A 13286-nucleotide genomic window follows, 5' to 3' on the forward strand; every position below is an offset into this window, starting at 1 on the left:
CAGCCTTATTGCATCTTCCTCACAATTCACACTACCCCCCAACTTAGTATCATCTGCAAATTTGCTAATGGTACTTTTAATCCCTCCGTCTAAGTCATTAATGTATATCGTAAATAGCTGGGGTCCCAGCACCGAACCTTGCGGTACCCCACTGGTCACTGCCTGCCATTCCGAAAGGGACCCATTTATCCCCACTCTTTGCTTTCTGTCTGTTAACCAATTTTCTATCCATGTCAGTACCCTACCCCCAATACCATGTGCCCTAATTTTGCCCACTAATCTCCTATGTGGGACCTTGTCGAAGGCTTTCTGAAAGTCGAGGTACACCACATCCACTGACTCTCCCTTGTTATGTTATGTTATGTTCTGCTGTATTTTGTTGAAATAAATAGTGCGGCACAGTGGTGCAGCGACATAGCTGCTGTTTCACAGCGCCAGAGACTTGGGATCGATCCTGACTACAGGTGCCGACCAGCGATCACCTCGTACACTGGCATTATCCTACTCACTAAGGACAATTTACAATTTACAGAAGCCAATTAACCTACACACCTGCAGGTCTTTGCAGTGTGGAAGGAAACCGGAGCATCCGGAGAAAACCCACGCGGTCACAGGGAGAACATACAAACTCCATACAACGTAGTCAGTATCGAACACGGGTGTCTGGCGCTGGTGGCAGATGCTGTTTTATACCGAAAATAGACACAAAGTGCTGGAATAACTCAACGGGTCAGGTAGAAAAGGGAATAGGTGGCGTTTCTGGTCGTCTGATGAAGGGTCTCGACCTGAAACGTCACCTGTTCCTTATTCTGCAGAAATGCTGCCTGAGCTGCTGAGTTAATCCAGCACTTTGTGTCTATCTTGTGTGTAACCGCAGGAGGATATCAAAGTAAGACTTGTTCAACAGGCAATAGACAATAGACAATAGGTGCAGGAGGAGGCCATTCGGCCCTTCGAGTCAGCACCGCCATTCAATGTGGTCATGGCTGATCATTCTCAATCAGGAACGGGGTATCTCCAGGCCGATATAGATATGACGGGAGAAATTAAACAGCGCAATCTTGTTTCAGAGATACATAGTTATCAAAGATGTTACATGATTAACCACAAACCTTGACCTAATGCACGCATCTTAATGCTTTCTTCATTTAATTTAGACTTTAAACTTTAGAGATACAGCACGGAAACAGGTCTGTTGTCACTAATATTTAACTGCGGTTTGGCCCTAAACCAATAATCCATACCATTTCTACTAGTCTGAGCTAGTCTACTCAATCTGAAGAATGATTCGACCTGAAACGTCACCCATTCCCTCTCGCCGGAGATGCTGCCTGTCCCGCTGAATTACTCCAGCATTTTGTGTCTATTCGGTGTAAACCAGCATCTGCAGTTCCTTCCTTCTCACTTCCACTCGAAAGTGTTGCTGTTTAGCACGGACGTCAAGCAAAGCACAAACATTACTCAGTTGAAGAGAAGTACAAAAAAAATATTTTCCAGAGGTATAAGAATGAGGAAGGGCTTTGATGACCTTTAAGTTTTAGTTTATTGACACAGTGTGATATTCGCTTTGTACATAGAATTTGGATAATTGTTTATAAACTGCATATATGTAAGTTTGTGTGTGTGCACATATATGTGTATATATATATGTATGTATATATGTATGTATGTGGCATATGTATGGATATATGTATGTATATGTTTGTGTACGTGTATATATATATATATAAACTGATGATCCAATACATTCTCCCATTCAGCAGTGGTGAGTACCCACCGACAGTGGTCCGAGGAGGGACAAACCACAAACTGGCGACAGGGTGTTGGGTGCGCAAGGCTCACCGATGCATGAAGGCAACGAAGGCTATCCCGTCTGGTCCAAACCGACAGAAGGTCTACTGTGGCACGTCACGCAAAAAAATTTAATGGTGGTTATGGGAGGAATGTGTACATAGTGCATCGCATCCTGCTGCTTATGGGGTCAGAGTGCCCAGATGACATAATGTTTTGACTCATCAGTATATGTAGATGAGATAAAGTTTGTAAATTAATTGATGAGTAACGGAGAAGGGGTAGGAATAAATAAGTGTATACTTCCTCCTACTCCTTTTCGAACATGTAAGATTTAATTTGTTCTGTTTATGAGAATTTATTCATTGAGTTGTGTACAGGTTTATCATTCATTTTATTTTATTGTTACTTTGTTTTGTTTTTATCTTTTTTTGTTTTACATGTTTAAAATAAAATATAAACAAACAAACAAAATCAGTACGGAGTTCCAGAAACTCTGTGGTATCGAACCCTAACAAAACCTTATGTTGTCATTTTCAGGACAAAAGGAGGGAAATGTGGAAGCTGCAGTATGCAAAAAGGTTAGGATAGCTGTACAGCACAAGGTTAAGCTATCTGTACACCACAAGGTTAAGGTAGCTGTACAGCACAATGTGGAACCTGCAGTAGGACAAAGGTTAAGGTAGCTGGACAGCACAAGGTTAAGATATCTGTACAGCACAAGGTTAAGGTAGCTGTGCAGCACAATGTGGAAGCTGCAGTATGACTACAGCACATATAGCTCAACAGCACAACAACGTTTAGGTATTCATAGACACACATCAATGTTTCTGATAGGTATTCATTGAACTAAGTAGTGGGGGGAAGGGGTTGAAAAAAATAGGGAATATGAAGATGGAGTTAAAGGGGAAGTGAATACAGGAGAAACTGCAAAGGACTCTCGAATAAATGGGAAGGAAAGTTCTAGATGGGATAAGAGAGTAAGGTCAGGGCCAATGGTGATCGGTGTGAGAGGGGAGGTGAATACGAAGTTAAAGTGTATTTAAATGCGTGAAGTATAAAAAATAAAGTGGATGAGCTTGAGGCTCAGTTACACATTGGCAAGTACGATGTTGTGGGAATGACAGAGACATGGCTACAAGAGGACCAGGGCTGGGAACTGAATATTCAGGGGTATACGACCTATCAGGGGTATACGACCTATCAAAAAGACAGATAGGTGGGCAGAGGGGGTGGGGTCACTCTCTTGGAAAGGAATGATATTCACTCCCTTGCAAGGGGTGACATAGAATCAGGAGGTGTAGAATCAGGGTGGATAGAAATGTGGAATTGTAAGGATAAAAAGACCCTAATGGGAGTTATCTACAGGCCCCCAAACAGTAGCCTCGACATAGGGTGCAAGTTGAATCAAGAGCTAAAATTGGCATGTCGCAAATGTAATGCTACGGTGGTTATGGGAGATTTCAACATGCAGGTAGACTGGGAAAATCAGGTTAGTAATGGACCCCAGGAAAGGGAGTTTGTGGAGTGCCTCCGAGATGGATTCTTAGAACAGCTTGTACTGGAGCCTACCAGGTAGAAGGCAATTCTGGATTTAGTGCTGTGTAATGAACCTGATCTGATAAGGGGACTCGAAGTAAAAGAGCCATTAGGAGGCAGTGATCACAATATGATAAGTTTTACTCTACAAATTGAGAGGGAGAAGGGAAAATCGGAAATGTCAGTATTACAGTATAGCAAAGGGGATTACAGAGGCATGAGGCGGGAGCTGGCCAAAATTGACTGGAAGGAGGCCCTAGCAGGGAAGATGGTAGAACAGCAATGGCAGGTATTCCTGAGAATAATGCAGAGGTTGCAGGATCAATTTATCCCAAAGAGGCGGAAAGACTCTAAGGGGAGTAAGAGACACCTGTGGCTGACAAGGGAAGTCAAGGACAGCATAAAAATTAAGGAGAGGAAGTATAACATAGCAAAGAAGAGTGGGAAGACAGAGGATTGGGACTCTTTTAAAGAGCAACAAAAGTTAACTAAAAAGGCAATACGGGGAGAAAAGATGAGGTACGAGGGTAAACTAGCCAATAATATAAAGGAGGATAGCAAAAGTTTTTTTAGGTACGTGAAGAGGAAAAAAATAGTCAAGGCAAATGTGGATCCCTTGAAGACAGAAGCAGGGGAATTTATTATGGGGAACAAAGAAATGGCAGATGAGTTAAACCGTTACTTTGGATCTGTCTTCACTGAGGAAGATACACACAATCCCCCAAATGTTCTAGGGGCCGGAGAACCTAGGGTGATGGAGGAACTGAAGGAAATCCACATTAGGCAGGAAATGGTTTTGGGTAGACTGATGGGACTGAAGGCTGATAAATCCCCAGGGCCTGATGGTCTGCATCCCAGGGTACTTAAGGAGGTGGCTCTAGAAATAGTGGAAGCATTGGAGATCATTTTTCAATGTTCTATAGATTCAGGATCAGTTCCTGTGGATTGGAGGATAGCAAATGTTATCCCACTTTTTAAGAAAGGAGGGAGAGAGAAAACGGGTAATTATAGACCAGTTAGTCTGACATCAGTGGTGGGGAAGATGCTGGAGTCAATTATAAAAGACGAAATTGCTGAGCATTTGGATAGCAGTAACAGGATCATTCCGAGTCAGCATGGATTTACGAAGAGGAAATCATGCTTGACAAATCTACTGGGATTTTTTGAGGATGTAACTAGGAAAATTGATAGGGGAGAGTCAGTGGTTGTGGTGTACCTCGACTTTCAGAAAGCCTTCGACAAGGTCCCACATAGGAGATTAGTGGGCAAAATTAGAGCACATGGTATTGGGGGTAGGGTACTGACATGGATAGAAAATTGGTTGACAGACAGAAAGCAAAGAGTGGGGATAAATGGGTCCCTTTCGGAATGGCAGGCAGTGACCAGTGGGGTACCACAAGACTCGATGCTGGGTCAGCATATATTTACAATATACATTAATGACTTGGATGAAGGGATTAAAAGAAACATTAGCAAATTTACAGATGAAACAAAGCTGGGTGGCATTGTGAACTGTGAGGAAGATGCTATGAAGTTGCAGAGTGAATTGGACAGGTTGTGTGAGTGGGCGGATGCATGGCAGATGCAGTTTAATGTGGATCAGTGTGAGGTTATCCACTTTGGTGGTAGGAATAGGAAGGCAAATTATTATCTGAATGGTGTCAAGTTATGAAAAGGTGACGTACAACGAGATCTGGGTATCCTAGTGCATCAGTCACTGAAAGGAAGCATGCAGGTGCAGCAGGCAGTGAAGAAAGCCAGTGGAATGTTAGCCTTCATAACAAGAGGAGTTGAGTATAGGAGCAAAGAGGTCCTTCTGCAGTTGTACAGTCGTGTAGTGAGACTCGCACCTGGAGTACTGTGTGCAGTTTTGGTCTCCAAATTTGAGGAAGGATATTCTTGCTATTGAGGGCGTGCAGCGTAGGTTTACTAGATTAATTCCTGGAATGGCGGGACTGTCGTATGTTGAAAGACTGGAGCGACTAGGCTTGTATACATTGGAATTTAGAAAGAATAGAGGGATATTATTGAAACATATAAGATTATTAAGGGGTTGGACACATTCGAGACAGGAAACATGTTCCCAATGTTGGGGGAGTTCAGAACCAGGGACCACAGTTTAAGAATAAGGGGTAGGCCATTTAGAAAAGAGACAAGGAAAAACCTTTTTCAGTCAGAGAGTTGTAAATCTGTGGAATTCTCTGCCTCAGAATGCAGTGGAGGCCAATTCTCTGAATGCATTCAAGAGAGAGCTAGATAGAGCTCTTAAGGATAGCGGAGTCAGTGGTATGGGGAGAAGGCAAGAACGGGGTACTGATTGAGAATGATCAGCCATGATCACATTGAATGGTGGTGCTGGCTCGAAGGGCTGAATGGCCTACTCCTGCCATTATTGTCTATTGTCTATTGTCTATTGTCTATTGATGTACGCCAACTGTTTGGAATGGGTATTCCTTGACGGACACTATAAGGTACTTTATATCGAAAATTAAATAAACGATTAAATAGCATGTAGTTTTAGTTGTATTGGTGCTGTTGCATTTCTATTAGTGTTTTGAAAACTTATTGTAATTGATGATAAGAAATTAGAAATTGTGCACAATCTCAAGGGTCAAAATCTATGTAAAAATGTGACCGTTGCGCGTGGAATTTCAGAGCAGTGTGGCAATTGGGCCTGTGCTGCTCTCCTTGTGCACAAGTAAATAAAGTGTGTTTGGAAATCAAATGCAAGTAGTCAGAGTCCAGTTGATCGGCGACGACATCCCCGTGACCGTGTGGGTTTTCTCCGGGTGCTCCGGTTTCCCCCCACACTCTAAACATGTACAGGTTTGTAGGTTACTTGGCTTCGGTAAAATTGTAAATTGTCCCTAGTGTGTAGGATAGTGATTGTGTGTGGGGATCGCTGAGCAGCGTGGACTCAGTGGGAAGGAATGGGTGATGTTTCGGGTCGAGACCCTCTTCAGAATTTTTCACCTGTTTCTTCTCTCCAGAGATGCTGCCTGTCCCGCTGAGTTACTCCAGCATTTTTGTCCATCTTGTGTGGAGCTGCAGGAGATGGGAAATGTCCTCAATGAGTATTTCACCTCTGTTTTCACCGTGGAGAAAGACATGAAGACTGGGGAACTTGGAACGGTGAATGGAGATCTCTTGAGGTTAGTCAGTATTGCGGTCAAAGAGGTGCTGAATGTTGTAAGGCATTGAAGATAGACAAATCTCCTGAGCCTGATCAAATATATCCAACAACACTGTGGGAAGCTAGAGAAGAAATTGCAGGTGCTTGGGCTGAGATATATGAATCATCATTAAATACAGGTGAGGTGCCGGAAGACTGGAGGGTGGCAAATGTTGCACCTGGACTTAGCAAGGGCTGCAAAGAAAAGCCTCAGAACTAGAGACCAGCGAGCCTAACATCTGTGGTGGACAAATTACTGGAGAGTAATCTGAGGGATAAGATATATATGTATTTAGTTTAATTCAGTTCAGTTCAGTTTAATTTATTCCCACGTGTACCGAGGTACAGTGAAAAGCTTTTGTTGCAAGCTAACTAGTCAGCGGAAAGACAATATATGATTACAATCGAGCCATCCACAGTGGTTTTGTACATGGCAGATCGTGTCTCATAAATCTGATTGAGTTTTATACTCTTGCATTTAAGTATGATTGTGCCTGTGTAAAGAATGTATTAACTGATTTGAATATAAATAAAATAATTTCACTGTACCTATAAAGTATCATTAAACTATTGAAAATGCCTGTAATTATTTACAATTTGCATTTTCACATGCTTTTTATGTTACATTCATGCTGTCTTGTTACGTTCTGTCATGTTATGTTCTGCTGTATTTTGTTGAAATAAATAGTGCGGCACAGTGGTGCAGCGACATAGCTGCTGTTTCACAGCGCCAGAGACTTGGGATCGATCCTGACTACAGGTGCCGACCAGCGATCACCTCGTACACTGGCATTATCCTACTCACTAAGGACAATTTACAATTTACAGAAGCCAATTAACCTACACACCTGCAGGTCTTTGCAGTGTGGAAGGAAACCGGAGCATCCGGAGAAAACCCACGCGGTCACAGGGAGAACATACAAACTCCATACAACGTAGTCAGTATCGAACACGGGTGTCTGGCGCTGGTGGCAGATGCTGTTTTATACCGAAAATAGACACAAAGTGCTGGAATAACTCAACGGGTCAGGTAGAAAAGGGAATAGGTGGCGTTTCTGGTCGTCTGATGAAGGGTCTCGACCTGAAACGTCACCTGTTCCTTATTCTGCAGAAATGCTGCCTGAGCTGCTGAGTTAATCCAGCACTTTGTGTCTATCTTGTGTGTAACCGCAGGAGGATATCAAAGTAAGACTTGTTCAACAGGCAATAGACAATAGACAATAGGTGCAGGAGGAGGCCATTCGGCCCTTCGAGTCAGCACCGCCATTCAATGTGGTCATGGCTGATCATTCTCAATCAGGAACGGGGTATCTCCAGGCCGATATAGATATGACGGGAGAAATTAAACAGCGCAATCTTGTTTCAGAGATACATAGTTATCAAATATGTCACATGATTAACCACAAACCTTGACCTAATGCACGCATCTTAATGCTTTCTTCATTTAATTTAGACTTTAGAGATACAGCACGAAAAACAGATCTGTTGTCACCAATATTTAACTGGGGTTTGGCTCTAAACCAATAATCCACCCCATTTCTACTAGTCTGAGCTAGTCTACTCAGTCTGAAGAATGTCTCGACCCGAAAGGTCACCCATTCCCTCTCGCCGGAGATGCTGCCTGTCCCGCTGAATTACTCCAACATTTTGTGTCTATTCGGTGTAAACCAGCACCTGCAGTTCCTTCCTTCTCACTTCCACTCGAAGGTGTTGCTGTTTATCACGGATATTGTGTTACCAGAACCTGTTGGGTTCACAGTCCAAGGGGTTAAATCATCAGTGTTTTGCAACAATCCTGCTCTACAACTTCAGGTCCACCCACAGTGTTGAAGCGCTCCAGGCTTCTGAAACCAAGGTTCAGTCAGCGCCGCGTCTGCAACTAACATGCGGGATTACGATGAAATAACAGCCTTCCTGGGGGAATGGGGACCGGCTCAGAAACTCATCTTCCTGCTCTTGGGTGTCAGCGTTATTCCTAACGGTTTTGGCCCATTAAGCATCATCTTCATCGGGGATACCCCAGCGCATCGCTGCTTGATTCCCGGGAATCTCAACCTCAGCCAAGCCTGGATGAACAGAACCATCCCACTGGTGCCAGGAACACAAGACCAGTACAGACAATGCAGTCGCTACCGCTTGGATGTGATCAGGAACCTCTCGGAGGTGTTTCCAGACCCAGATCTCCTCAACGTGTCCGAGATCGAAGAGGAGCCGTGTTTGGATGGATGGGAGTACAGTCAGGACCAGTACACCTCCACCATCGTCTCCGAGGTTTGTTTCAGACTTCCCACCTGAGACGTCCCCTGTCCGTGTTCTCCGGGGAAGCTGCCTGACCCCCTGAGTTACTCCAGCACTTTGTGTGCACTTTGTTTACTGAGTTACTCCTGCACTTTCTATTCTGGAGGATCTCAGCAGGCCGAGCAGCATCTGGGGACGGGAATGGACAGGCGACGTTTGGTGTGGGGACCTTGTGGGGAGAGAGCTGGCAGAAGGAGGTGAGGGGAAGGAGTGGGACAAGAATGGAGAGCACAAAGTGCTGGAGTAACTCAGGTGCGGAGACTGGTGAGGTCAAATGAACAGATTGTGATTAGTTCGGGCGTCAGGGTTTATGGGGAGAAGGCAGGAGAATGGGTTTAAGAGAGAAAGATAGATCAGCCATAATTGAATGGCGGAGTGGACTTGATGGGCCGAATGGCCTAATTCTGTTCCTATCTTATTAACATGACCAGGGGAACACCATCCCCGTTTGGTCTGGGGAGGGAAGGGTCGGGGGCTGAATTGCAGGAAATGGAGGAGGCACAGGTAAGGGCTCCTTCCACACCTGCCGGGTAGGTGGGCGAGGGGGGGAAGGGGAACCACTTTTCCTGAAGGAAGGGGACCTCAGATGTCTTGGAATGTCAAGTCCCATCTCATGAGCGGATGCAGCAGAGATGGACGAACCTCTGGATTCCTAGTAAGAGGCAGGTTGGGAAGAAGTGTCGATAAAAGGTAGATGTGGGTGGCAGTGGATGTGTAGCAGAAGTGCTTGGATAGTCTGTCTCCTGAGATGGAGACAGAGAGATGAAAAAAGGTCAGAGATAAGGAATTCGAGGGCAGGGGGGACATTGAAGGTGATGTTGATAAAATGAACATCATATCATTTGATGCATGGTCCTGCATGGATTCAGGAGACAAACCTAATGCACTTCTGCTGCGGATCCACTGCCAGCCACATCTACCTTGACTACACTTCTTCCCAATCTGCCTCTTACTAGGAATCCAGAGGAAAATGAGTTGGGGAATAATGCACGTGTAGGAATATGTGACTTGAAATATCACCTAATCTTTTATCTCCCGAGATGCTCCCTGACCCGTCGAGTTACTCGCGCTTTTTGTGTCTTTCTGGGGAATAATACAAGTCCAACACCGATTTTCTGGCAACTGGTAGTCCAGCTCCCCATTTGGTCCGAAAAATAACAACCAGCCTGTTGTGTATTCATGCCAATACACAAGAGTTGCAACTCATAGTTGATTTGTACTCAAGCGGAGGTAACAATACGTGCTATCGTCTTCACAGTCTGGTCTCGGTCTGCCTGGAAAGCAGCGACCGGCAGCGTATATAGTCAAGGTGGGAGTGAAGATCCGGACTGGATCGTGTGTGGAATGTGCAGCATGCATAGTGAATGTGACGCTATATATATATAGTGAAGGTGAACTAGCATGCACAATCTACACAGCCCCCCACCGAAATTCAATGGAATTTCGACCCAACGGTCGGGGCTCTGGAACTCCGGCCCGGCAGGGGCCGGCAGATCCATTCCCATAGCTGACTTCCGCGGCCGACTTGTGATCTCTGTAGGTCCGGCACGGTAAGGCTCTCGAATCAAGGGTGGCGGAAAATCGGTGGTGGACCTCTACCCGGGTACGATTGGAACAAAGAGCATTCATCATAACCAAGGAGAAGGCAGGCAGAGCCGTGGCCGATATGAATAACCATGGTTTCACCTTTGATTTAAAGAAAGCGAGAGGAATCAACAGAAATGTTGTTGAGGGTGAGGTTAGACTCTGTAGATGGAGGCGTGTGTTAGTTCTGGGGAACTGGTGGCCACTGATCTGGGAAGAAATGGAGAGCCATGAGGTCTTCGCGTTGGAGATGTAGTTCCATCTTTCTGATGGAGCTTAACATCTGTAGTCGGAAAGTTACTCGAGGGTATTCTGAGGGATAGGATATACAGGCATTTAAACGGATTAGTCAGCATGGTTTTGTACGTGGGAGGTTGTCTCACAAATCTAATTGAGTTTTTTGAAGACGTGACCAAAAGTTGTAGTTGTTGTAGATGTCTAAGTCATTGATGAGGCCACAATTACAGTATTGTGTTCAGTTCTGGGCACCCTGTTATAGGACAGATGTTGTCAAGCTGGAAAGGGTACAGAGAAGATTTACGAGGATGTTGCCAGGACTAGCAAAACTGAGCTATAGGCAGAGGTTGAGTAGACTGGACTGGGACTCTATTCATTGGAGCGCAGGAGGATAGACAATAGACAATAGACAATAGGCCCTCATCGCCATGCGTGGCCTGGCCGCGGCACTTTCCATCGCCCGGTGGAGGCTCAGGACTTTCATCGGCCTGCTCGGCTCGGCCCTGGGACTTTCCATCGCCCGGTGGGGGCTTCAAAAGTCGGGAGCCTCGATCGCCTCGTGGCACCATGGGAGAGGAATGAGGAGGAGATAAGACTTTTCTTTGCCTTCCATCACAGTGAGGGTGTGCCTGGAGCAATCACTGTGATGGCTGTTTGTGTTATAAATTGTAATTGTGTGTCTTGTGTTCTTTATTGTCTACTGCCGGACCCTGACGTGTGAGGACGCTGGCGCTATTTGTTCGCCGCTTCTCCGTCAGGACAGTTCGTTTGTTTGTTTTTATGTCTTGACTGTTTTTGTAAAGCGTCTTTGAGCATTTGGAAAAGCGCTATATAAAATAAATGTTTATTATTATTATTATAATAGGTGCAGGAGTAGGCCATTTGGCCCATCGAGCCAGCACCGCCATTCAATGTGATCATGGCTGATCATTCTCAATCAGTACCCCGTTCCCGCTTTCTCCCCATACTCCCTGACTCCGCTATCCTTAAGAGCTCTATCTAGCTCTCTCTTGAATGTGTTCAGGGAATTGGCGTCCACTGCGCTCTGAGGCAGAGAATTCCACAGATTCACAACTCTCTGACTGAAAAAGCTTTTCCTCATCTCTGTTCTAAATGGCCTACCCCTTATTCTCAAACTGTGGCCACTGGTTCTGGACTCCCCCAACATTGGGAACATGTTTCCTGCCTCTAATGTGTCCAACCCCTTAATAATCTTATACGTTTCGATAAGATCCCCTCTCATCCTTTGAGGGGCGATTTTATAGAGGTGTATAAGATCATTGTTTTGTTAGTGTGTTTCCTTTCTGTAACCTGCTACAGTACAGCTACACAACTAATTAACAGAGGCTTTACACTCGAGTCTTGGGTTCAACCATTTTAATTCAGGATCCCTCTGGCTACAGCCCCATGGGTAATATATCCCCGGTACTGCACCACCGGGTGCGCTATTCCCATAACATCCCCCTTTATTTACAAAACAGATATGTACAGGAACTTTACATGTATAGCCATAAATTAAATTCTTCCATGGCATCTTAGTTCAGTGCTCGGAATTATCTAAACTTTGAACAACACATGTCTGGTTCCTCATTCCATTTCCCTTTTTATTTATTCAGTTTTATTAGCCATTACCACTACTTCTACATAAAACAATGCATATCAAACTATAACCAAAAATATAACATTAACTTTTTAAACATAACCTAATATCCTTTACATCTATATTCAACAACATGTACAGGCCCTATCCTTATGTGGGCACATAATCCTGCAGATAGCGTGGTTTTCGAACGCATCTACCAGATCTTGTTGTCAGGGTTTGATGCTCTCTGGGGACCGGTGGTCGGCTCATAGGTCGATTTTCTCGCTCCGGTTCAGGCAACGTCACCAGGTCATCTAGGTCAACATCAACGCGATGAAATGGCTCGTTGGTCTTCCTCAGATGGCGCCGATTCCGACGATAGATGACGTCGTCCTCGGTTCTGACTTCATAAGATCTGGGTTGCGCAACACGGCCTACAACCACAGCCTTCCTCCAGGACTGATGTCGATTATCGGTCGGCTTCACTCGAACTGGATCGCCAGCTTTCAGGGGAATCAGATCTTGAGATCCTCTGTTGTAGTAGTCTGCTTGTCTGTCTCTAGCTGCTCTCAACTCATCTCTTACTTTTTTTGGAATTTCAGGTTTGAACAGCCTCTGAGTAGTCGGTAGAATGGTCCTGGTACGTCTGTTCATCAATCTTTGAACTGGACTGCTACTCATGCCAGGTGTTGACGTGTTGCGAAAAGCTAGTAGGCTCAGGTAAGGGTCAGCTCCGGCAGCCTTAGCCTTCCTCAGCAATGACTTCGCAACTTTCACACTGCTCTCCGCCTTTCCATTACTCTGTGGATAATAGGGTGATGTGCTCGTATGTTCAAACTGCCACATCTTGGTAAAACTCTTGAACTCCTCAGCTGTGAACTGTGGCCCATTATCTGTGATGAGCTGATCTGGTATTCCATATCTTGCGAACTGGCCTTTCATTTTATGGATGACATTCACTGCCAGTGTTTTCTCTAGATAGTCTATTTCCCAATATCCTGAGAAATAGTCCAGTGATCAAATAGTTCCTTCCATCCAAGTGGAACAAATCTGCACCCACCTTCACCCATGGTCTCTCTGGAA

The 13286-nt window shown here is 44.9% G+C and overlaps 1 protein-coding gene across 1 annotated transcript in view; it reads left to right on the forward strand.

The window, feature by feature from the left end:
* Positions 1–8374: 8374 nt before the first annotated feature.
* LOC144599810 (organic cation/carnitine transporter 2-like) overlaps positions 8375–13286 on the forward strand; it is a 31986-nt gene continuing 27074 nt past the window's right edge. Inside the window, exon 1 of the mRNA XM_078411056.1 lies at positions 8375–8773. Within this exon, the coding sequence (XP_078267182.1) occupies positions 8387–8773 (387 nt within the window). The 5' untranslated portion in view covers positions 8375–8386. The remainder of the gene's footprint in view (positions 8774–13286) is intronic.

This window comes from Rhinoraja longicauda, chromosome 14 (genome assembly GCF_053455715.1).
Source record: "Rhinoraja longicauda isolate Sanriku21f chromosome 14, sRhiLon1.1, whole genome shotgun sequence".
NCBI classification, from domain to species: Eukaryota; Metazoa; Chordata; class Chondrichthyes; order Rajiformes; family Arhynchobatidae; genus Rhinoraja; species Rhinoraja longicauda.